Source organism: Schistocerca serialis, chromosome 1 (genome assembly GCF_023864345.2).
Source record: "Schistocerca serialis cubense isolate TAMUIC-IGC-003099 chromosome 1, iqSchSeri2.2, whole genome shotgun sequence".
NCBI lineage: Eukaryota > Metazoa > Arthropoda > Insecta > Orthoptera > Acrididae > Schistocerca > Schistocerca serialis.
Genome location: NC_064638.1, coordinates 483,205,670 through 483,232,162, shown reverse-complemented (window position 1 = coordinate 483,232,162; position 26,493 = coordinate 483,205,670). Strand labels below are relative to the sequence as shown.

The 26,493-nt window shown below is 41.2% G+C and overlaps 1 protein-coding gene across 7 annotated transcripts in view; it reads right to left on the bottom strand.

Annotated features, from left to right (window-relative positions):
* The window catches only part of LOC126473637 (kinase D-interacting substrate of 220 kDa), a 383,513-nt gene that overhangs the window by 80,534 nt on the left and 276,486 nt on the right, over positions 1–26,493 (bottom strand). For 6 of the 7 annotated variants that reach the window (XM_050100846.1, XM_050100835.1, XM_050100866.1 and 3 more), the window contains exons 2-3: positions 8,536–8,667; positions 734–832 (exon numbers count right to left, since the gene is read on the bottom strand). In XM_050100846.1, coding sequence (XP_049956803.1) covers positions 734–832; positions 8,536–8,646 — 210 coding nt within the window. In that variant the 5' untranslated portion in view covers positions 8,647–8,667. Of the gene's footprint in view, positions 1–733; positions 833–8,535; positions 8,668–9,372; positions 9,574–26,493 lie in introns of those variants that run through there. The other variant, XM_050100826.1, reaches the window with a different exon arrangement.

Genomic DNA, 26,493 nt, shown 5'->3' with positions numbered 1-26,493 from the left:
GCGGAGCCAGTGGTTCACTGTGTGAATCACCTCCTCTTTGTCCTCAAAGTGTCTTCCACGAATGGCATCCTGTAATGGCCCAAAAAGTGAAGTTGAAGGGGGCTACGTCAGGGCTTTAGGGTGAACAGTCTCCCCGACCACTGCAAATCGTGCAGTTCCGCTGAACCGCCTTCTGATGTCCTCTCTCTCCGTGCCCAGCAACTATCCGTACTTCTGTTGACAGCAGATGCTCCATAGGTGTTGCACAAGTGTTTTTGAATATTCCCCACTGTTTCTTTCTCTGCAGTGCGAAATTCAATGACGGCACATTGCTTGTAATGTACATCACCTACAGACGTCATTTTGAAACTGTCCTGCAGCTACACTATCTGTCAGAAGTGACAGAAACTTGGAGCACTCATTCAGGGGATTTCAGATTACACATATGTAACATTTTGCACCCATAGCATTGTTTTCGGCTGAGGAAAAAATGTGGTGCATTACTTTCTGGGCAAACCCTCGTAAAATAAAATGTCCTGGGCCACAGTATGTATTTGCTCTGAAAATATGTAACTGCACCATGTTTTAAGTTACATTGTTGTACTATCATAATCATCAAACCATGATTATCATTATCAAAAATTATTATTACTATTATTACCATCATTATCATCATCATCGTCGTCGTCGTCATTATCTAAGTACTTGTATTTTTCTGAAATGACTTTTATGAAATTTCTGTTTAATTACTCACCCCATCTTCAGCATTAACCTCTGCTCCATGATTGATTAGCTCCCGAACAAAATTAAGCTTCCCTTTTGTTGCTGCAAAAATGAGAGCTGTTGTTCCATTCTGAAACAAAGGAATCACAAATGGGGTTAAGGAAAGACATAAAATCACAGCAACAAAAACGATCACATAACTACAACTAATAATACCTAATAATACTGCTGCTACAACCACCAACAATAACAACAACACTTCTTCACACAGACATTTTCTAATTCCATTTGGAGTAACTGTTCATCTTACATGGCAATTTCTACAAACTTCCATGACAAATTCTTTCACTTTAATTTCAGAATAAAATGTGAATGATGGCTCATTACAATCAGTATACTTCTTTTTATCATAGACATGCCTAATGTTGACATAATCTATAGAAATGCTACATGTTTTCTACACTGATAGACATATATTTGGGACAATGTTTATTTTACTGCGTACTGCAAACACTTCAAACTGGCTCACCTACATGAATACAATCAGATCCATGGTTTCTTCACTAATTTGCCTTCAACTTCCCTTCTTCCACCATTGTAATATCAAAAAACACTTATTTTGAATTCAGGAATGTGGTTTCCACCATTCAATAACAACACAGAGCTGCGTATTTATTTGCAATTAAAGTAATGACATTACATGTTAAAACAATGCAGTAAATTTTAGTATTACCTCAGCAGTTGCAACTTTTAGTGTTCTTTCAAACTCACACCATCCCATCCCCCACACTAGGAGATGCAAACAGAAAAAACTGAAGGAAAGAAGATTAAAATTTAGCATTCCATTGCCATTGGTTTCATTACAAATGGAGCACAATTGGGCCAGAATGTGGAGGGAAATTGGTCACAAAGTTTGAAAAGCGATTTTTGGAAATTTTAAGCTGCTACTCCTGAATACCAACCCAGTGCTTGACAGAGTCTCTCTCGGTCAGGAAAGGGGCAGTAATAAACAGAATAAGTCATTTTTAACCTGAAAACTTCTTGAACATATAGTCTGAATCAATGTCTTGTTTCTTGAGAGTTGTCAGTATAAATTTTGTTAAAAATTAAGCAAAAACTTTCATAAAATCTGTGGTTCTCAGATGATGTAGAAATTTGTAGTCATTGCTCCATCCTACACTTTAATTCAAAATTTGAAGTGGTCCATTTTGGTGCATCAACTTTTAAAATCAGTTTGCTCTTCTGTTTGAATACAATTGAATGTGTATTCTATGTTTATGTGATAATTTTAGTATATTGTGCAGAGGTGGTTTTTTTCATGTCTTGGCCTGCTTGCTTTCTTGTGAATTAGAATTACTGCCACACTGTTCCTACGCTGGAAAGCTGTCTTCATCTGCAGCCATTCTGTAAATAATTTATGAATTCATTATGTGTTACTTTGCCTCAAACATTAACCATTTCTATTGAAACACCATCATTTGTGGATGTCTTACTTTTCTTATTCTGAATGGTGTAAACATCTTAAAAGGAATTACTTCTGGAATCACTATCTGTTTTTCTGATTTATTGCTTTAACTACAAAAACATTTTTAAGAAACTGGAATGCTTGTTTTTACATCCTGTCAAAGAAATTTCTGAAGTTTTGTCTAATTCAGCATATTCTATCGTGTACTTATTAACTGCCTGAAACTCTCAACTTTTCCTTAAGTAGTGGTCTACTTACATTTGGGATTAACTTTTCTTTTGCTCTCTTCACACCTCTGACATCTTTTATTGTTTGTATAAGTACTATTGTTAAATAATTGCCTCTTTTGTCTACATCTGCAGAACACATTTTATTTCATGCTGAACTTCCTTGTAACTGTAAGCTGCTGTATCTCCCTACTCACAAACTCTGATCTATGTTTTGAACTTCCTCCCTACTGAGTCAGTTCCTTTCTGGTTTTGTCAGCTACAGTCAACCGGGTGAATTGGCCACAATATTGTTTGCCAAACAGCAATATCATCCCCAAGTTCACTACATTATTTTCCCCTCAAACTATTTGTCTGCTATTACCTTAACACTATTATAATACTGCATTTATAAGTTTCATCAATATACCTGGGAAGTTGAGATTTCTCACCCATGCAAGTATTAATTTTCTTTCTTCTTCTTCTTTTCCCCAATGTTTATCCCGTCTACTACAGGGTCCCCTCTTCCAGGATAGTCAGGATGTATATGTGGACAAGGAAAAAAAAATCCTGGATTTTTCGAGGATCTCCCGGTTAAAAACATACTTTCTCCCGGTTGAAAATGAACTTTTTTCGCGTTAAATGACAGTATAATTTCCCTTGGAACCGTAAAACTTATCAATCCTTTGAATGGTTAAGATTTTATACACTGGTATAGAACTTCCAGGCACTTTATGAAACGAACACCAGAAAAAAAGAAAGAAATCAAGAAAAGAAAAAAGCGCTTTTAGAAAGATCTTTTATGTGCAGCAAGATGTACGCTGACTATTTTCGTATTACTTAAGTATACAGTCGAATTCCACCAAACACAGAACGTTAGTTTCCAAAGTATTGAAATCTAGATTGCGATCTCGCCAGCCGATGATCCCAGATATTCGCCGCGTTTACATGGGGCTCCCAAAACATTTCGTAAACCGATTTCCTAATACCGACTTGGGTGGTCATATAAACACCTGAAAATTGGTTCCGGAAATCCGCTTCTGGTTGCCGCTTTTCCAATTCCGCAATCGATTTTAGCTCCCTTGTAAACGCAGCCGGTCTTGAAACGTGCCTGGGTGTCAGGTTTTTAAAAATTTTCTGCTAATATTGACGAAGTGGCTTTTCTAAAGCGGTTTCCGAAATTCGGTTTTCGTCGTTCGGATGATGTGTCGCAAGTAAACTTAATGATTCAGAGCATAGGATATGTGATGTTAAAAAATGGCTCTGAGCACCATGGGACTTAACATCTGAGGTCATCAGTCCCCTAGAACTTAGAACTACTTAAACCTAACTAACCTAAGGACATCACACACATCCATTTCCGAGGCAGGATTCGAACCTGCGACCGTAGCGGTCGCGCAGTTCCAGACTGAAGCTCCTAGAACCGCTCGGCCACACCGGCCGGCGATACGTGATATAGTCAGCCTAAAGCATTATCACTGTTAAGGGGCTCCGGAAAGGCTCAAAATCATGAAAAGTTCAATTTTTACTTTTTTGCGTTTTCTGAATCTGCAGACTATTACCTTTTAATAGATATATAATTTATTCAATTCTGAAGACTACAACTATTTTTAAATTTTTTTTGAAATGTGTTCTACATGGGCGTGACCCACTGTGGCGCTGTTAAACTGCTGTCAAATGGTGTTATTATTAACGTCCGTGTTCATCAGGTACATTTTAGTGATGTGAGATAAAGATGTGTTGTGGCTAACCTGTGATGGTTCAATATATACCGCTGGTGTGATTGTCGATTGTTTCATGTTTTATTTGCTCTGTCGTTATCTCGAAAATATTCGTAATTAATTCTGTTTCTTGAGTCTCTGTTTTGTTGAAGTATAATAATGAGTAAAAGTAAAGTTATTAGAAATCCTCTGAAGGCTTTTAAGAAAAGGAGAAATGTTGGAAAGCCAAAGGTATGTGTTATTACTGTAAACAATAAAGACGATAACCAAGTGAGTGAACCTAACCTCTCAAGTACACCTGCCCGTAGCAGTCAAAGTTGGAAAGAAAATACTTCACAGAAGAAGCTTGGTTCAATGAGTGAAAACTATGAATGTTTTATGGGCGAATCGGATGTGAATGAAATATTTGATATGTCGGTTCTCAAAGGAATTTTTTCAAACTGTGTAAGATGTATTCATTGTAGTGAAGTTGGTCTGGAACTCTCCATAATAAAGCATGTAGGACTTGCTAGTGAAAAACAACTGAAATGTGATAAGTGTTCATACATGACCACCTTTTGGAACAGTGTTTCAGTAACTGCAACTGAAGAAAATGGTAGCAAAATCTACGAACACAACAACGAGCGATGCTTGCTTTAGACAAGGAACGCCTTTGGGCTGCAGACAGGGCTGTAAAGAGTCTAGAAATACAAGCAAGAGTAAACAGGAGGAGGAACAAGAGGAAGCTGGAGGAGGAGTTTGCAGAGGATGAAGATAATCCATCCTATGGACCTGGAATGCACTAAAAAGTTAATCCAATCTTTGTCGCTCGATTCCCAAAACTTTTATTTTCTCATACTAATTACATGTTTTCTAAGGATCTTCCAAACATATTTGTTTCAAACTTTCAGTAAATGTTACACAGTACCTTCTGCATAATTTAACACAGCCTTTTTCCAAAAAACTGTATATTTTTGAATATATAAATAAAAAATTGCAAAAAATGTTGTGAATTTTCATTACAATTGAAAAAAATCATCTTTAATAACTGAACTAAAATTTTCTAAAATCCCTGTGTTAATTTGTAGCCCATATTCCAATAAATAATCTGTAAAAAGTTCAACTTCCTACCTCAAATACTTTGTGAGGAAAGATGTAATTTATAAGCGTTATTTTAACATTGCAAGTATATGGCGTTCCGGAGCCCCGTAAGTAGCGCGAACACACAAATAGGCAAAGTTAATAGTTTAAATTAATGAACATAGTGTAGCTACAAGTGAAGCTAAGCAATGACACAAATGTCTGGACTTGTGGGCTCGAAATTCTTCTAAGTGATTGACTCTCAAAGTTTTCAGCTCTAAACGAAAACCAAACACACTGTGATTTAATACGCACAAGTAACGTAATTCACGTAGCGTAAAATGAAACGTACTTTGAAAGTAACGCTTTTCAAACCACCAGTCGAAAAATTTTCCCACGACCTGCTAGAATTCGTTCCAGCAGTTGTCTGAGTGCCAGAAAACGGCGTTTGTGCATTAAGAGCTCTTACATTACGTCATAAACGAAACAAGACATCAGAAGATACTCCAAGAGCACCGGAATTTCTTAAACCATACTAAATTCGACTTAAGGGCACAGTCGTATGTCCAGATTCACAAAGAAGTACGACCCAACCTGATATTAAACTTCTGTGTGGTTTTCGGGATGCAAATTTTCTTGGATTATCAATGCTGTTACTATCTCATTTTTAGTTGATTGTGGCATACTGCCATACGTCCCAGAAGATAAAAACGTGCACTTGAAATTTCGCAAACAGTTAACACTAGCCAATGTTATTTCAAATAAATTGACTGCCTCTGCGGAAAAGACCAATCGAAATCAATTTTTTTACCAAATCAACAAAAATAACTTCATTGTTTTGGAAGGCAATTACTGCCGACTGCCAAAAACCTGGAAATAAAATGAAATCAGGAAACTGAAACTGAAAACATATGTTAGCCTTCCGTAATTATGTGAATGTATTTATAGCTCCCGGCCACAGCCATACGTATCGTTTTCATTTGGCTTGCGAGCTGTAAACGAAGAGTAAACAGCAAAATCACCAAACTTAAACAAGGTGCGCGTGGAGACTACTACTTGGCCCACAACAACTCAGACTGTTCTGGGCATGCGCGAATCTGGCAGCTTGGGAGCGCCAGAAAAATTTTTCCGGTTAGTATCTGACTGCTTCTTGCTATTGTTGATGCAGCTAGAACCGCACTTCAAGCAGCAAGAAGCGGGATCCCAGCTAGCACTCAAGCTTATTTCAAGGTGGGTATTGAGTTTAGGTTCAGTTGAAAATTCAAGATTGAAAAATCAACCTGTTACACAGTTTACATCAAGCTGTAAAAATTTAGCTTGAATTAAAATAATTTTCCCAAGCTTGAAATAAACTGCAATTTCCCTGGAAGGCTGTACAGCAGATGCGCGCGCAGCATAGCTTCCATAGACGTCCACGGGAAGCGCCACAAGCGTTTATAAGCCGTGACGTAAGGGTGTTGTCGTGTGTGACGTCATGACGGCGCGGAGTTTGGTTTTAGTGTGGCTGTCTCCAGTTCTGTTTTATCTTATTTTATTTACTTTTCTGAGCCTTGCTATGTTTACGGCCATTTTACCTTTGAGACGCGCGTTAATGGTTGTGGTTTGTTGACAAGTTTGTTTTATACTAGAAAACAGTTCGGTGCGTTAATGTTACAAATATTAAATATTACGTAACGTAAAGTTACGTTTACGGTCATTTTACCTTTGTGACGCGCGTTAATGGTTGTGGTTTGTTGAAAAGTTTGTTTTATACTAGAAAACAGTTCGGTACATTAATGTTACAAATGTTAAATATTACGTAACGTAAAGGAATACCATATTCTTTTACGTAGAAAAATTGAGCCTGGATAAAAGTGAAATGGATTACCAGCTAAGAATACATATTACAAGTTGTTGAGCAAAAAGAGGTCATTTTAAACTAACTCTCTAATACGTGGCACAAATAAATTAAAACTTCTTCATAATTTTTTCACACCATTTCCATTCTGATATTTATTTAATTAATTAGGTTCAATAAATTCAGATTAATATTCATATAGCTTAAAACAAGCTGTAAATACCAGGCTGTATTCCACGTGTGTAGATACAGCTGGAGCCAAGCTTGATAAGTCAAGCTTGAAATATAGCTTGAACTCTGCCAACTTTGATGTTTGTTTCAAGCTTGAACCCAGCTAACAGGCCTGAATATTCCAGCTTTGATCAAGCTTATATACTTGAACTTTACAGCTGGAAACAAGTTTGAAACCGGCTTACTGTGCTATCTGGGATAAGGTACTTCTCATATGCGACAGTATTGCGCATAAGGGCGCTGGTAACTGCTCAAACGAACCTAATATAAACCGTTGTGACGTCACACTCATCGGAAGCGATCTGTTGTTTAGAAGTATTGCACACTTCGTCCTAAAGCCTTTGACACATTTTGCTGTTGGCAGACGCTTGTGTGTGCACTGTGTTTTGTTGTTCTAAATGGCGCATTTCCTTTCATTTACTTTTTCGCTCTCGTTTATGTTTTATTGCTGCAGTATTACTTTGCAGTAGCGGGCTAAAGAACAATTCTTTGTTAGTGTATCAGTTCTTACCAGTCAAAACTACAAAAATTTAACTGAAAACTACAACAATGAAAAGTCCCGGAATTCTAAAAAATTCCCGCGCTCTGTCCTGTTTTCTCCCGGATGAAAAAATTCCCGCGTTTTTCCCGGATTTCCCAGGGCGTATACACCCTGATCGATAACCCTGGGCTCGGTATGGAGCAGCGGTGGAGTGGAGGGTGGACTGCTGTGGCCTGTTGTGGGGTTGTGAACCACTGAGGGCTACGGCGGGACGAAGCCTCTCCGTCTTTTCTAGGTCCTCGGTTTAATACAATACAATACACCCTTATAGTGCAAATTTTATTTTGTTATTTATTTTTGTGGTCGGATACATTTCCTGACACCACAGTCATCACAGTAACCTGAAGGAGAAAAAGACTGTGTGTCATCTGTGTGTAAATCGTGTAATCATATTTTAATTGTTCATGTATTTCTGTGAGGTAGAATTTGGGGACTAGCCTCCCAGGTGCCTAAATGAGTGTGGTAAACCACACTCAGCCTGACTGGTACACCAACGCACTGTAGTTAACCTACTATGCAGGTGCGATCTGGGTCTAGTTCGCCTTCATGTCTCGCAAGCAAAACCAACCACAGTATAGCAATACGAAGCCACTTCCAAGGATTGGGGTCATTCAACTACCACTTCCAAAATTAAATACACAGCTTGGAAGGTGTGCATTGCGTACTTTCACTAAACACTAAAAAACTGCAAAAATAAGTACTGACAATTCAGTAGAAGAAACTCTTATGGCTGAAGTTTGCAATAGAAGTGTTATGCGTCACGTAATGCTTACCTCATCTCTGTCATCCACCTGGACCCTCTTATTTTCCAGAAAGCTCTGGAGCCCACTGATATTGTCATCTGAAATATATGCTGATAATGAGCGGTAACAGAGCGATACCATTGAATCAGTGCGGTGGAGGGTCTGGAAACAAAAGAGAGACAGAGCAAAAATGTAAGCAACAGCGATAAAAACCTTTGCTTAGAATGCTAAAAAATCATCAAAAGTAAGACACATGACACAGAACACAGTTTTAGCAAAGAACAAAGCTTCTTATGATAGTAAGAGTGTGCAATTTTATCTAATACTAGTTTCACTGAAACTATTTAATCTAAATGTTCTACATGACAAACAGAAAACACAACCCACAGAAAAAACATTTCCTAGAAACAAGCACTACTAACGCTACAAGTTTTCACAGCTGCCACAAGCAGTTAGAGAACAGAGTGTCACAACAATTTGGAACTGGTTTTAGCCATACATACACAATGTATTGTTTTCACCCATGTAAATCCACAGTGAAAACATTTCCCTGTTACACATACTTTAGTCGCATCAAAAGTGTTCAAAACCTACATCATTCACTTTATTAATCAGTCAAACACATGAGCTAACCTCAAATTTCAGACAACACTACAATATTAACAGAAGCCAAGTCTGATACAGCTGTTAACAAATATTTATCAACTACAAAGTTAGTGGGCCTCTTTCTCTTCTTCTTTTCGCAGTTTTTAATATGGTGTGCAACTTTCCATCATTGGTATCAATTCCTCGTTAGTTAGTCTTGACCTCCTCTAATGACAGGCACATCATGCAGAAACAGTTCCACTCCCAGTCACAAGCACCCACCGTCTGTGAGTATCGATGTAAACCAAAGCTGAATTTGCGAGTGCTCTCAGCACTTGGTGTCGTGATGGTGAGTGTCGGTACACTCCAGTTGTGGGTAAGGGCGCCATCTGGTATGTGCAGTCGCAGAAACGAGTAACGGTGACGAGAAGGTGCCTGGTTCTGACTAGGGGCCATATTCTGCTCCATGCCATCAGATCCACATGAAACCAACTAGTAAACTGCTGGCTTTCATCTAAAATTACATCACCAATCACAGCTACTGTTTGCCTTAAAAACTGTATTTACTAATGAGAGACCAACTGTAACATGCAAGTAGTTTTAAAAAAAGTAATTTGCAGGTACATCCCTATCATCATCCCAAAACTAACAACTCCATTGCTAATGAAGAACAGTTATTTACACATTTATCCACATCTATTTACAGTGCTATCTGTTGAGTGAAAAATATCTTTGAAATCAAGTATAAGTAAGATGCTGCTATAATCCTTTCAATATAACGCAGAAAAAAATTATGGTCAATATCAGTCATCTGCATCGCGACTATGCTTTGATCAGTCCAAAAAATAATAATTGCACCATCATATTTTTCGTGTTAAGACAAAATTTTGAAGAATGATAAGGCTGCGAGATCACATCTTTAAAAAAAAAAATATTCCCTGTCCACCAAATACTATGTTTGCTTCATACAACATAAAGTTAAATGATATAATGTGTGACGAAACAGAAAGAAAAGAGCGTGCTTTGCTACACTGTGATTTTCACACAAGTTAGAAAATCTGATCAAGTAATCGTCTGCGAAAACTATTTACACCAGAACTGTCTGCAGAACTGTGATCTTAGAGAAGGAAGTTTGCTGTGATCTTCCTCTAACAACAGTCAGTGGGGTGTGCAACAAGAGCCTATACTCTGCGTATAATTGTAATTACTGTACGTCATTTTTTCAAGCATTTACTTTAGAATGCTAAGACAGGAAAGCACGGAGAACATACAGCAACAAATTGAGCATGGTAAAAAACTATTATAATGGTACTAATGTTATTATCGTCGTCAGTAATGTGTTGCGCATGCTAAATGTATATCAACAACAGCAAAACAGTAATCACGTAATAACAGACTGCGCGCCAAGGTGTCTAATGTAGTGTGGGTCAGGCCAATTGCCATTCAGATGGGGGATGTTAATGTCAGTGACTTTACTGGCGAGAGGATACACTATTTGGTTAAAAGTATCCGGACACCTGGCTGAAAATGACTTACAAGTTCGTGGCGCACTGCATCGGTAATGCTGGAATTCAGTATGGTGTTGGCCCACCTTTAGCCTTGACGACAGCTTCCACTCTTGCAGGCATACGTTCCATCAGGTGCTGGAAGGTTTATTAGGGAATGAAAGCCCATTCTTCACGGAGTTCTGCGCTGAGGAGATGTATCGATGTCGGTCGGTGAGGCCTGGCACGACGTCGGCGTTCCAAAACATCCCAAAGGTGTTTTACAGGATTCAGGTCAGTACTCTGTCCAGAGCAGTCCATTACAGGGATGTTATTATCGTGTAACCACTTCGCCACAGGCCGTGCATTATGAAAAGGTGCTCGATCGTGATGTAAGATGCAATCGCCATCCCTGAATTGCTGTTCTGCAGTGAGAAGGTGCTTAAAATATCAATCTAGGCCTGTGCTGTGATAGTTCGAATCCTGCCTCGGGCATGGATGTGTGTGATGTCCTTAGGTTAGTTAGGTTTAAGTAGTTCTAAGTTCTAGGGGACTGATGACCTCAGAAGGTAAGTCCCATAGTGCTCAGAGCCATTTGAACCATTTTGTGATAGTTCCACGCAAAACAACGAGGGGTGCAAGGCCCATCCATGACAAACACGACCACACCATAACACCACCGTCTCGGACTTTTACTGTTGGCACTACACACGCTGGTAGATGACGTTCACCGGGCATTCGCCATACTACTCACACCCTGCCATCGTATCGCCACATTGTGTACCGTGATTCGTCACTCCACACAACGTTTTTCCACTGTTCAACCGTCTAATGTTTACGCTCCTTACACCAAGCGAGGCTTAGTTTGGCATTTACCGGCGTGATGTGGGGCTTAAGAGCAGCCGCTCGACCATGAAATCCAAGTTTTCTCACCTCCCGCCTAACTGTCATTGTACTTGCAGTGGATCCTGTGTGATGGACTGGATATGTGTCTGCCTGTTACACATTACGATCCTCTTCAACTGTCAGCGGTTTCTGTCACTCAACAGATGGTGTTTGACTTATGCACAAAAAATGAGATCACTGTGCTGCCTCACCGTCCGTACTCTCCAGACCTGACCCCTGCGGACTTTTTTTTTTATTTCCGAAGTTGAAAACAACGTTGAAAGGACGAAGGTTTGTAACGATCGACGAGATAAAAGAAAATTCGCAGACGGCGCTTCGCACCTTCCGGCAAAAGGCATACCAAAGACTGCTTCAGGAAATGGGAAATAGCGTTGGGAGCGGTGTATCAATTGTGGAGAAGAGTATTTCGAAGGAGATCATACACAATACGTAAAAGGTAGAAAAATTTTATGGACAAAGTTCCGCAATTTTTTTAATAGGCCTCGCGCTTGCCACACTTGGATCGAATGTGTCGCTGTTTTAATGATCCAAATCTGCTATACTGGCCATCAGGAGTAGACTTTTGTAAACAGTATTACCCGTACACGTCGGGGTGGAACTTTTCCACTTGTTCAACATATTGCACCACGGCAAAACAGTGACACAATGAAAAGAAGCAATATATAAGAAAAACCGACGTAAAGAATGCTATACAACCTACATTGAAATAGTATAAGCTTATTTTAATTTCAAGTAAGTATATTTGGCAGTAAATTCCATTACCTCCTACAGTACATTAATATGGACATGTAGTTCTGTTCTCGTAGTCGATTTCTCTCCAGGACTGCATTTTTGAGTTGCGTCACTGTTCCTGTCGGAGAGCGGTATGATGTAAAGCGTTGAGAGATGAACACATGCAGAACACAGTTTATTGAAATGGCAAACGTATTATGACACAAATTCCGTGCATTCCCCGGGAACTCTCGTAGTATTTTCACAGTACTTGGATCCACATCTACGTGATTACTCTGCTATTCACAATAAAGTGCCTGGCAGAGAGCTCAATGAACCATCTTCAAGCTGTCTCTCTACCGTTTCACTCTCGAACGGCGCCCGGGAAAAATGAGCATTTAAATCTTTCTGTGCGAGCCCTGATTTCTCTTATTCAATTGTGATGATAAGTTCTCCGGTATGTGGGTGCCAACAGAATGTTTTCGCAATCGGAGGAGAAAATTAGTGATTGAAATTTCATGAGAAGATCCCGTCGCAACGAAAAACACCTTTGTTTTAATGTTAGCCACTCCAATTCACGTATCATGTTTGTGGCACTATCCACCTACTTCACGATAATACAAAACGAGCTGCCCTTCTTTGTACTTTTTCGATGTCATCCGTCAGTCTCATCTGCTGCGGATCCCACACCGAACAGCACTATTCCAGAATAGGGCGGACAAGCGTGGTGTAAGTCGTCTCTTTAGTAGACCTGTTGCACCTTCTAAGTGGTCTGTCAATCAATCGCAAATCCTTGGTTGGCTCTACCCACAATATTATCTATGTGATCGCTCCAATTTAGGTTATTTGCAATTGCAGTCCCTAAGTATTTAGTTGAATTTACAGCCTTCAGATTTGTGTGACTTATCGCGTAATCGAAATTTAGCGGATTTCTTTTAGTACTCATGTGAATAACTTCACACGTTTCTTTATTCAGCTCAACTGCCACTTTTCGCGCCATACAGATATCATATCTAAATCATTTTGCAACTCTTTTTGGTCATCTGATGACTTTACAAAACGGTAAATGACAGCATCATCTGCAAACAATCCAAGACGGCTATTCAGATTGTTTCCTGTGTCGTCAATATAGATCAGGAACAATAGAGGGCCTATAACACTTCCTTGGGGAACGCAGGATATTATTTCTGTTTTACTCTATGACTTTCCGTCTATTACATACTACTAACTGTGACCTTTCGGACAGGAAATCACGACTGCACTCGCACAACTGAGGCAATATTCCATAGGCACGCAGTTTGGTTAGAAGACGTTTGTGAGGAACGGTGTCGAAAGCCTCTGGAAATCTAAAAATATGGAATTAATGACATCCCCTGTCGATAGCACTCATTACTTCATGAGTATAAAGGGCTAGCTGTGTTTCGCAAGAACGATATTTTCTGAATCCGTGCTGATTACGTGTCAATAAATCTTTTTCTTCGAGGTACTTCATAATGTTCGAATACAGTATACTGCAAATCGACGTTAGCGATATGGGCCTGTAATTCAACGGATTACTCCCACTTTTCTTTTTGGGTATTTGTGTGACTCGAGTAATTTTCCAGTCTTTAGGTACGGAACTTGATGTGAGCGAGTGGTTGTATATAATTGCCAAATATGAAGCTATTGTATCAGCATACTCTGAGAGGAACCTGACTGGTATAGGATCTGGGCCGGAAGCCTTGCTTTTATTGATTTAAGCTGCTTTGCGACACAGGGGATATCCATTTCTATGTTTCTCATGTCGGCAGTTGTTCTTGATTGGAATTCAGGAATATTTACTTCGCCTTCTTTGGTGAAGGAGTTTCGGAAAATCGTGTTGAAAACTCTGCTTTAGTGGTACCCCCATCAGTGACTTCACCGTTATTATCGCGCAACGAACAGTTTAACAAAATGTTTAAATGATTGAATACCGCCTGCAACTGTCGGTTTCACTTTATTTCTTGTACTATTTTACAATTTCAGCCTTAGGCCACTTTCTAATATTTGGAAATCAATGATGGTACGATATCCCATATCAGTTGCGTGCTCATGTTGTTTGGCTGTGAAAACTTTCCAAATACAACTTGCGCAATTGACTAGTACTTGCATGGTATAACCGCTGATTTTTGATAAATGTGTGGGCTACAAATGTTTAGATACTAAAAGGTGGCCTGAGGACGTACTGTACAATATTACAACAAATAAAATCGATAGTTGCTTAACGGACTGCTAAAACATCATCATGTGGAATAATGTACTGTGGTGTCGTTTGAGTCTTCCGCTGTACTACCAGTAGAGGAAGTACCCAAGGTAAAGTGCACAGCACCAACTTCTAAGTCTATTATAGGAGGATAAAAGACAGAATCAGGAGTAACTGCAATGTTGTTACACATGAATTCAACGCAGCACAGGTGCGATAAAAAAGGCAATTACTGAGAAATTGGGATAAGCCCGCCTACCTGCAACCTGATGGCTCGCCTCATCGTGGCCGCCCGCTGCGCTGGTGCACGAGAAACAAAGGCCGATCGCCATGTGTGCTGCTATCGCTGGCGGATCCGCTCAGCAAACACACACACACACACACACACACACACACACACGACCGCTACTTAACAAAGCTGGCGTGGCGGCATTTACAACGTTTACAAATAATATTCACCAAGGTCCTATTTGCAGTGCTTGAATGTTGTAAAATGGCCTTAAGAGGTGTACATAGTGGCGAAATCTCTTATACCTGAAGGGAAACTACTACCGATTTCTCAAAAATGTTTTTCGGCTGATTCCCAATTGATTGTAACAAGCACGACTCAACAGAAGATGAGAAACAAAGGCATATCGCAGAAACTTCACAGCGTATAATTAACTGGGTGTCTGGGAAACTCCCAGGAAAACTATTGTGCCCTCCGCAATATTAAATGCTACTAATGGCAGAGCACACCACTCCAAATAAGAACTGGTAAATTATGTACTGTTTCTAGCCGAATTTTATGGTGTGTCAAGAGCTCCCATAGAGATAAGACGAAGTACGTTGTACAGGACAGAAAACAACAAACGGTCTGGCAGCTTTCAAAGTTTTGGGGAAAACAGAACTAATTATCAATTTTTTTTTCGTCTGGAGCGCATTGCAATTTAAATGTTTTACACAAAACACGTTCCGCTTTTATTTACAAGGACTCATCGGTGGTCGTTGGTGTCTATTGCTCTGTTTTTGCATTCCTGAAATTGACAGTTTTTCCCTCGTTGTTAACAGAGCCTCAAGTCGAAAGAACTTTGCTACATTTTTAAAACTTAACGTTTTTTCGGCATTTAGGTAATCGCTTTTTCTTTTGCTAAATTTGCGCCTTTTTGCACTTCACTTGTGGAAAACGGCACAAAAGCTGTTTTCTCAGAAATTTTACTGTGGTATCATCTTTCTTTTGGCATTCAGCAAAAGTGAAATTGTGACCAAGTTTTTTTGACTTCAGCCACTGATAACAACATGGACAAAAACCAAGTCGCTTTCAGAACACGTAGAAAAGAGCTATAAACAACACAATGAAAGTCCTTTGAAAATTAAAAGAGAAGCGCGCCCGGTGTAAACACTTGTAACAACCGTACACCTAGGACGAAAAAGTAATTGATTTATGCCAAATACTGCGGAAGATGCCAATCGAAAAAAAAACATCGCCCAACAAAACTTAAGGGAAACCCAGATAAAGTATCGTAACATACAACAATTCGCTGGAAACGAATGGAAGTGAAGGAACATGTTCCCAGAGATCTCCCACTCGTGCACAGAACGCTGCATGTCACATGAACTGACTATGGAGGGGAAAAACTGACCGGTTAAAAATCGATATCAATATTTTAGTGCTGAATTACAGCTATTTTTCGGTATTTGTTCGGTCTTTGTTACAACAAGCGCTTTTATTTTTTTACTAATAACTGAAATATCAATTACCCATAGAAGTAGCGGGAAAATTTTTCGTTTTTAAGTGACCTTTTTAAAGCACGAGTAATTTTTATTCGTAAAATCTGCATTGCTAGGAAGAATTGCATTATCAAAGAACATGGAGAAAAGCGATCAGTGCTATTTTATGCCGACAGAAACGAGCAACAAACACATGACATGAGAATTGGTGCAGCACTGCTGAGACAACAATGTACCTGTTGCCATGTGTCGTATCGTATTAGATGGTACGCGCGTACATACACTGTACAAGACTTGGCCCATCTGGTCTATGTGGTAGTCTCTCACTGTCGTCGTCGGACATCAGTTGTATTACAAATGACACTACGCCTAGTCTGGAAGTCTTCTATGTAGTGTGGTATCAGGGAAGTATACACTATACAAGGAGAAAACGTAAAGCTTAACAGTTCATTCACAGTTTACAAGAAAAATTGAAAGCAGCTGATCTACTGTCCGCGTCTACACAACAAGCCTTTATCCTTAAAACGGACGAATTAACACAAAAAATTGATTTCTTCAACCCCAGTATTCACCCTTAACACTGATTATTCGTCATGTCCAAGTAGTGGTATGATCCCCGATTACAACACGATTTTTCGAGCAGACTTGCAAAAAGTTAGAATCAATCACGAGACTACTGGTTTCTTTTTCACTAGCAGTAGTAGTAAACCACTTATCACTTTTCGAGAAAGGCCGTGACTCGTGGGCGAACTAAAAGTTTCTTTACTTAATTTAATATTTTCATTCTACGTCTCTTGAAACTGAGGCAGTCATAATTTTCAATCTTTGTTCGATTTCTACGTTTATTACACGAAATAATAGCAATAAAAAAACGAAAATCGGTTATTTCAAAAACCGGTCACTTTGAGCTGAGGGTGCGGCCTTGAACTTTGTCTTCGGAGGAAAGGTGGTGTAGCGCCACTCCATGGATTACCGTTTTGCTTACGGTTTGAAGTAAGGAACACATGTTTCATCGCCTGTGACGATATGTTCGACAAAAAATTGTCACGATCATCCTCGCAGCATGCAAGCAATTCCGCGCAAATGCGATTCGTTGCCCTTTATGGTCTCTTAGGCGGCGAGGAAACAACCGGGTACAAACCTTTGAGTACCCCAACTGGTGGACGAGTATGTCAGCATTACCAACAGAAACGTTCAGTTGAGCAGTGAGGTGTTTGTGACCCGTGGATTCACCTCGAATGAGAATGTCCGAACGTTCCACAGCTGTGTTCCGATGATTGCAGACGCCTCGCCCAACGACTCACCGAGTTTCTGTTCACTGCCAGTTCTCCGTAGACATTCTGCAAGCGCCTATGAATATGTCCGAAGCTCTGGTTTTCCGCCAAAAGAAACTCAATGACAGCTCGCTTTGAACGCATCTTCATTACACGTGCCATTTTGAAAGCTACATATAGTGTAGCCACTATCGGAACTTCCTGAAACTATAAGGGCTGAAGCGGGAGCATTCCACGATGTCCCACAACAAATTCCGCGTTTATCAACCGAAACTAGCTCAGGAAAAAATGTGTTGCATTTCTTATTAAACGCCCCTCGTATTTGTAACTCCACAAATTTCGCAAATAACGGTTATCCATGACGTCATGTTATCGCAATAGCGCTTCACACAGTTTGTCCTTCACAAGATTTCATCTAGCTACATGTAAAAAAGAATGATGTAAAGTGACGCACTTAATGCATGTAAGTCCTGCTTACATTACGAACAGGTATTTAATGGCTCTGAGCACTATGGGACTTAACTTCTGAGGTCATCAGTCCCCTAGAACTTAGAACTACTTAAACCTAACTAATCTAAGGACATCACACACATCCATGTCCGAGGCAGGATTCGAACCTGCGACCGCAGCGGTCGCGCGGTTCCAGACCGTAGCGCCTAGAACCGCTAGGCCACTCCGGCTGGCGAACAGGTATTTAACTGGGACGAATAATCCTTCATAAATATCATGGAATAACAACATACGGTGATACAAAATAAGTCTCATGGAAAAGCTTCAATCATAAGTGAAGCAATCAGTGAACTACGGAGACAGTGTAAAGAAAGTGCTGTTAGTCCTCTAATGCGATAACTTAGAAAATTAATGTACTTTCTATCGTGGAATACTACTTTAGTCTGAGAAGACGTAACAGTGGAGCGTAAGTAAACACTGTGGGAACACCCCTAGACTACGCTCGCTCAACCCCACGACTAATTATTACAAATTCTCACGCAGACTTTTTCAGGAGTGGATTCAAATACCAGTTTGGTACACGCCGACAACATAAGGCTAGTGAAGATGGGATGAGAATAATTACAGAAGTAAATGTGCAGTTGACTAGAAGAAGGGATCGGTTGGTAGGACATGTTCGGAGGCATCAAGGCATCACCAATTTAGTACCGGAGGGGCAGCATGGAGGGTAAAAATCGTAGAGGGAGACCAAGAGATGAATACACTAAGCAGATTCAGAAGGATGTAGGCTGCAGCAGGTACTGGGAGATGATGAGGCTTGCACAGGATAGAGTAGCATGGAGAGCTGCATCAAACCAGTCTCAGGACTGAAGACCACAACAACAAACAACAACAATGTGCAGTAATTATTTATCCCTCGTTCCACTCCGGGATGTATCAAGAATAACTCTGACACTCCACATCCCACACTGGCCCGCCGTTGTGGCGATGGCGAGCGCTGTCTCGTGAAGGCACCCAGGGCCTTGGCGGGAACGGCGTCTGCGTGAATCATTCTTCAGTAGCCCGAAGAATCTACGACACGTGTCAGCAGAGAACTAAAGATACAGCAATCAGCCGTCTGGCCCTTTTCACGCAAACGTCTGCCTGTAAGGAAGGATTATTGCGACTGCTGACATAGACCGTGACGTCTTGGGGCTCTATGGCAAAGAGTTTCACAAGCGTACATACGTTTGCCGCGTACCCGTATTGAGCACCAGCAATATGAGTTACAAACTACGTGTCTCATTGCTGTCATCTTGTAGTGTTCACGAAGTCGTCTTCCGAAAATTTCGTGAGTACTGTAGATGCTGAGGTAAAATTGACGAAGCGCCGCTGGGCGCTGAGTGACGTGGCGTAGAGGCAGTGAGGGCGAGGTGCGCTTCACGTGCAGACAGCAGTGGGGCGGCTGTGGCGCACGTGCCGGGCTGTCCGCTGCGGCCAGGAGGAATCCGGCTGGCTGTGGCGGCTTTTGTCCCGGCTGTCAGAAGGGGCCGCAGGAGGGGGGGCAGGAGAGCGGCCCAGAAAGGAGAGTGGCCGCACGAGGGCCCCTACAGCCGCTCTCCACAAGAAGCGAGGCGAGGGCGCACCTCCGCCCACGCGCTGGAGGCAGCCTCTGCAGGGATCAGGCGCGGTTCACTACTCTACTCTGACTTCACGCGAACAGGTATCCAGGCTGTGCTTTCTTCTCTCAAAACTTCCGTGTTGGGAGGCTCTCGTCAGAGCGTAAAATTATTCACCAGCGTTTCGCCCCCATCTCCGGTATACATCGTCAGAATTAAAACACTGGCAAATACTTAGCGCAGAGGTGTCCAATTCACAGGGGCATTATGGGCTGCACAGTGGGCGCCACAACAAGAAAGTTAACACGTCATGGGTGAAAAGGCCCTGTTGTTGTTGTAGTGGTCTTCAGTCCTGAGACTGGTTTGATGCAACTCTCCACACTACTCTATCCTCTGCAAGCTGCTTCATCTCCCAGTACCTACTGCAGCCTACATCCTTCTGAATCTGCTTAGTGTATTCAACTCTTGGACTCCTTCTACGATTTTTACCCTCCACGCTGCCCTCCAATACTAAATTGGTGTTCCCTTGATGCCTCAGAACATGCCCTACCGATCGATCCCTTCTTCTAGTCAAGTTGTATCACAAATTTCTCTTCTCTCCAATTCTATTCAATGCCTCCTTATTAGTTATGTGATCTACCCATCTAATCTTCAGCATTCTTCTGTAGCACCACATTTCGAAAGCTTCTATTCTCCTCTTGTCCAAACTATTTATCGTCCATGTTTCACTTCCATGGCTACACTCCATACAAATACTTTCAGAAACGACTTCCTGACACTTAAATCTATACTCGATGATAACAAATTTCTCTTCTTCAGAAACGCTTTCTTTGCCATTGCCAGTCTACATTTTATATCCTCTGTACTTCGACCATCATCAGTTATTTTACTCCCTAAATAGCAAAACTCCTTTACTACTTTAAGTGTCTCATTTCCTAATCTAATTCCCTCAGCATCACCCGACTTAATTCGACTACATTCCATTATCCTCGTTTTGCTTTTGTTGATGTTCATCTTATATCCTCCCTTCAAGACACTGTCCATTCGGTTCAACTGCTCTTCCAAGTCCTTTGCTGTCTCTGACAGAATTACAATGTCATCGGCGAACCTCAAAGTTTTTATTTCTTCTCCATGGATTTTAATACCTACTTATGGTGTTAGATACTCTAGCTGAGAGTATTATCAACCATGGGGCAAAGACGAATGAACATGTTCCTTAAAAAACTTTCTTGAACTTCTTTTTTCACCTTTAGCATTTTGTTAACTGGCAACCGGCGACGTTATTAAATTTCATAAAGCGTTTATTACGAATCTGGCCACAGTGGAGTCTGATTTTGACTTACTAAGAGGCACATGTAGATTGTAGCATTCATTCTGCAAACATTTTAGAAATCATGTGTTGCCACTTTGATGTTTACTATTAAGATCAGGCACCTTCAATGGAGCCTCAATAGGCCAGGCTTGAAATTGGGATGGTAATTTTTGAAACTGTTAGCCAAATATAAGTACGACATCTTGTCGAAATCAGGGTCACTTTAAATAATGGGGATGAAACCATCTTCCAAAATCTTCACATATCGTTCGGTAGTCATCGTGCCATCAAGGAATGTCGCACCGATTATTCCGTGATATGGGCATTGCACTCTTCACAGTCACCCGTTAAGAGTGAAGAGACTTCTCGATTACGAAATGCGGACTCTCACTCCCTCAAAAGCGCCAATTTTGCTTATTGACGAACCCATCTAAATGAAAATGGGCTTCGTCTCTAAACCAAACTATGCATGCGCATACTAATTCCCATCATGTTCCGCGGCCAACTGTGTTTTTTGAACGTCCAAATGTAAACCGTTAAGAAGTTATGACGATTTTATTTCCTATACTTCAATAAATGTTACCCTGTATGAACATATACTCAACTACGTTAACTGATTCTTCCGTCGATTCTTGGTAAAACAACGTAATATGGAAAGTACAATATTGTGTATGCGCTACGGAAGTCTGTCAATGATTGAACTACGTTCTGGTACTGCACCGGTGGCTGTGTTGTTGCAGTGCCGCAACGCATGGGGTTGACTATAAAGACCTATGCCGACACGCTAGAAATGAACAAATGGGAGCAATTTCTTGATTGTCTGTTAAATGTGTATATGCACGTTAAAGAAATGTGCACGAGCTCCGATCAACAAAATAGCACTTTGCCCTCTGCGAGCTGCGAAATGAGACGTACGTGGCGGCGACATTTGTAAGTGTAATTTATAAAAAAACACCGAGATTAAAACCCAGAACTTAATTTACTAGCACTTAAATTGTTGCCATTTCTGGTTGCATCAAATAGTTTTACCTCGGAAATCATCGACAACAGCGTACAATACGTACGTGCAGCGTTTTCCCTTCAGAAGTGTTCGCATAGTCACCTTCTAAAGTGTGGCACTTTTCTTCTGAAACACCATGACTACGTTGCGAAATAGCACACGTGCGCTGTAGGCTAATTAGCTATCGAAATGAGTCGCGCATGACATCGACCGCGGTATTGTTATCGCTAGGCGACAGGTTGGTAAAGTGTCAATAAAACATTCTTCAGCCTAGTTTATCATCTTTGTCAAACGCCCTTTCACCACAACTATGGCTCGCTATATTACACATAAAAAACTATATAACTTCAAAAACGAATAGAGAAGCAATGTAAGAAAGGAAACGATTAAAGATCTTGGGACGACAGCAAATAGTTGTGAAATGACATCAAACTGAACAGACACACAATGTCGGTTGTAAGGACGGCGAATGGTCGACTACGTTTATTGCTTGAGTGACGGGGAAGTGTAGAAAGACTCGTAAAGAAAAGTGCGTTCCAAATGCTCGTGCGATCAATTCGGAGTGCTGCTAAAGTATTTGGAATCCACACCGGGTAGGATTAAAGGCAGTCGTAGAAGCAGTTCACAGGTGTTCCGGTGGAATCATTATTGGTCTGTTCGATCGATAAGTGAATGTGACGAAACGTCCTTTCAGTTAGATAGGAATCCTCGGAGGGAATATGACTATCTTTTCTTGAAACATTTTTTATGTTGTTTACATAAACAGTATTAATAATACTATGCGAAACGATCAAACTGCCTCCAACGTTCGTCTCCATAACTATAAAAATAAGGAATATTAGTTCATAATTTTTCCCTCGCTCCATTGATCTAATTCACGACTGGAATTGTGAAGGACAAAACGTACCCTCCCGAAGGCAGTGGCTTGCGAATTGTTCACGTAGATATAGGTCTACGTATGGTTAAAAATATACTGAGCATTTAAGAGCCGTCAAAGCGCTATTATTACAGTACTGGCGAAAGAAATGACGCGCTGACAATCTGTGGCACCTTGAAAATTGCGCGCTGAGTCTGGTAACAAAAAACGATCACATACTTATCCACTGAACTGTTCTTCCGACTGAGCTTCCGAAAAAGAGTGGGGTCCTGATACAAAGCTTCGATTGGCCGCAAGCTATTCAGAGTCTTTTGAATACAAGTAGACTATATATTTTATAAATTATATGTGTGGCTAGGGCCTCCCGTCGGGTAGACCGATATTATTATTATTCTACTGAAAAAAGGGCAGGAAACTGACATGTGAAAATATTTGATAACAACAGCTATTAATATCGAACACAATGTTGTCGGCGTCGCTAGGCTCAATGGTGACAGTCCCGTAGGGGGTAGGTCGAGGCAAGAAGTGGGAGTGCGAAGAAAGGACGTATCAGCATCTCTCTGTAGCGTCAGAAGCAATCTCTACGTAACCTGGATCAAGTATCACTTGCTATTTGGGAAGAAAATAATGACAGTAAGGCATCCTAGCACCCCTATGGTTGAGGATGGACAAGGAAAAGAGTGACGTAAAAGGGTAACACTGGAACGCCTTCAGCTATTTCAACGAAATTTGATACGTGCGTCGCTCAAGATTTGCATAAAAATTTTGGGAGTAAGGTACCCCTAATACACTTATAGGGATAATAAGGGGTGACACAGAAAAAATATTCCAAAGTTTGTTGTTATTTCTCTCCTGCATTTAACTGACTTGAAATGGTTCAAATGGCTCTGAGCACTATGGGACTTAACGTCTCTGGTCATCAGTCCCCTAGAACTTAGAACTAATTAAACGTAACTAACCTAAGGACATCACACACATCCATGCCCGAGGCAGGATTCGAACCTGTGACCGTAGTGGTCACGCGGTTCCGGACTGAAGTGCCTAGAACCGCGCGGCCACACCGGCCGGCTGACTAGAAATACTTTAAAAGTATGATGCACAGTCTGTTTGTTATTTTACGTTGTTCAGTGTGTCAACCAGGTGGCGATAATGAGTACTGCAGCAAGCCGACAATTTGTTCATCATGTTTGGAGGCCAAAGATCAATCCACACAACAGAATACCACAGATACATTTAATGTCCTCACTGGAGTCGCACGGCGTAAAACAGAGGAGAATCTGACAGTTTCAAGCGACAGTCCTTTTTATTGAAACCACAGTTAATTACTGTTGACAGTGTGCGTCAAACGAAACGGAGATGTCTGGGTGTTTGTGTTATCCTCATCATTTCATCATCATTCATGAAAGTGGCGAGATTGGGCTGAGCAAAGGTTGGGCATTTGTATGGGCGCTGATAACCGCGCAGTTGAGCGCCCCACAAACCAAATATCATCATCATCATCAAACGAAACGAAAGTGCATCCGTCAGACTCAACGTGATGTGCATATGCGAACGAAGCCGTGGGAGAAAAGCTTGTACGGAGTGAGGACGGATGTGCGCTTGCTTTGGACATCGAGACCCCAGGACACGAGTGTCACGAGGTGGGGTAACCGCAGTCACGGCCGCAAGCCCGTATACCGGCAGACATGACGTGTGCTCGACGCTCGCTTGGGGTATGGCGACCACAAAGCACACCGCCGTATTCTGTCGCAACGCACAGGCAGCTGGCACTGCTGTTTAACCACAGGACTGCACGAGGCGGCTGCGGCCCCGGTTATCAGTGTACATACAGCGCAGACGGGGAGATCTTCTAACAGCGCCTACACGAGAACAAAGGCGGACTCTTTCTGTACACACAACTGTACAAACCGGCTTGATTCAACGGCCTCCAGGAGCCCGAGTTGTAGATGCTTGTGCCTGTGGTTAGTAAATTCCCAATGAGGCAAATCCGCCCATGTTAGTAATCATACAATATATTACGTTACGTGAAATTCCCTTGCTGTAGCACACCCTTGCTGTAACATAAAGCACGTTCATCGCCGTTAATTGACATGCACCTGCGCATGTCACCTTCTGGTTATGTCTTTCCAATAACGGCTCAGATCACATGATCCGAGACCTCCAAAAAAACCTTTTTACGAGGTACCGATATTTCGTAACACGTCGCCAAATCCGACCGACTCAGGATACGGGAGCAGTGTTGGTAATTCGCCGTCGAGGCCGTTACGACAACCGGAGACTTTTGTACAAAACAAGACGAATAGATCAAAGTGCGTGCCGGTAGCATGTACTGTCTCCCCCGCCCCCCTCTCTCTCTCTCATCATTTTCATCATCACTGACACGCAAGTCGCCGAACCCCGAAGGGGATATACCGGCCAATAAATGCCATATGATCATTTCATTTCTCTCTCTCTCTCTCTCTCTCTCTCTCTCTCTCTCTCTCTCTCTCTCTCACACACACACACACACACACACACACACACACACACACACACACACATCGTCTGTAGTAACACTGCTTTCGACGTGTGCTCATCACAGTCCTCCACACCGACACTTCCCTAATCAATAATGCCATACGATAAATAGCCAACATTCGTTACATACGCCATCACTCGCCAGAGAGTAACCATCCTGAAAACATAATGGTCTGGTAAGATCCTGAATAGTTGTGCCCTCAAAAGAGTGAGAGAGGAGTTTATGGAATACTGTCGTACAACAGAGATATTTGGCAACGGAAAAAGAATTAGTTGAAGGCCACAACTGAAGTAGGTAGATCACATTTTAGAAGATGTCGACTGTAGCCCCTACACAGAAACTGAAATCAAGGAAACTGGGTCTGTTGAAGACGACACTGCTGTCTAGCAATCCTGAAATTGAGCACTAAAGGAGAAGTCCAATTCTTGAATTGGTCCTCTCTGGTAAACGTTGAAGAGGACTTTAGATGACGTAACGGTATCCCTTCATACTTATTAGTCCGTTTGTCTGACTCAGCTGTTCGACGACGTGGTTCTAAACATTTCTGGTATCACATCGCACCGTGAGTTCATGTGAACGAGCTGTGGTAAAATACAGTACTCACAACTTAACATCACGTATAAACTCATTGCAAAGTAGTTGTTGTGGTCTTCAGTCCAGAGACTGGTTTGATGCAGCTCTCCATGCTACTCTGTCCCGTGCAAGCCTCATCATCTCCGAGTAACTACTGCAACCTACATCCTTCTGAATCCACTTAGTGTATTCATCTCTTGGTCTCCCTCTACGATTTTTACCCTCCAAGCTGCCCTCCAATGCTAAACTGGTGATCCCTTAATGCCTCAGAATATGTTCTCCAAAACCAATCCCTTCTTGTAGTCAAGTTATGTCACAAATTCCTGCTCTCTCCCCAATTCTATTTAGTACCTCCTCATCAGTTATGTGATCTACCCATCTAATCTTCAGCATTCTTCTGTAGCACCACATTTCGAAAGCTTCTATTCTCTTTTTGTCTAAATTATTTATCGTTCACGTTTCACTTCCATACATGGCTACACTCCATACAAATACTTTCAGAAACGACTTCCTGACACTTAAATCTATACTCGATGCTAACAAATTTCTCTTCTTTTGAAACGCTTTCCCTGCCATTGCCAGTCTACATTTTATATAGTCTCTACTTCTACCATCATCAGTTACCTTGCTTACCAAATAGCAAAACTCATCTACTGCTTTAAGTCTCTCATTTTCTAATCTAATCCCCTCAGCATCACCTGATTTAATTCGACTACATTCCATTATCCTCGGTTTGCTTTTGTTGATATCGATCTTACATCCTCCCTTC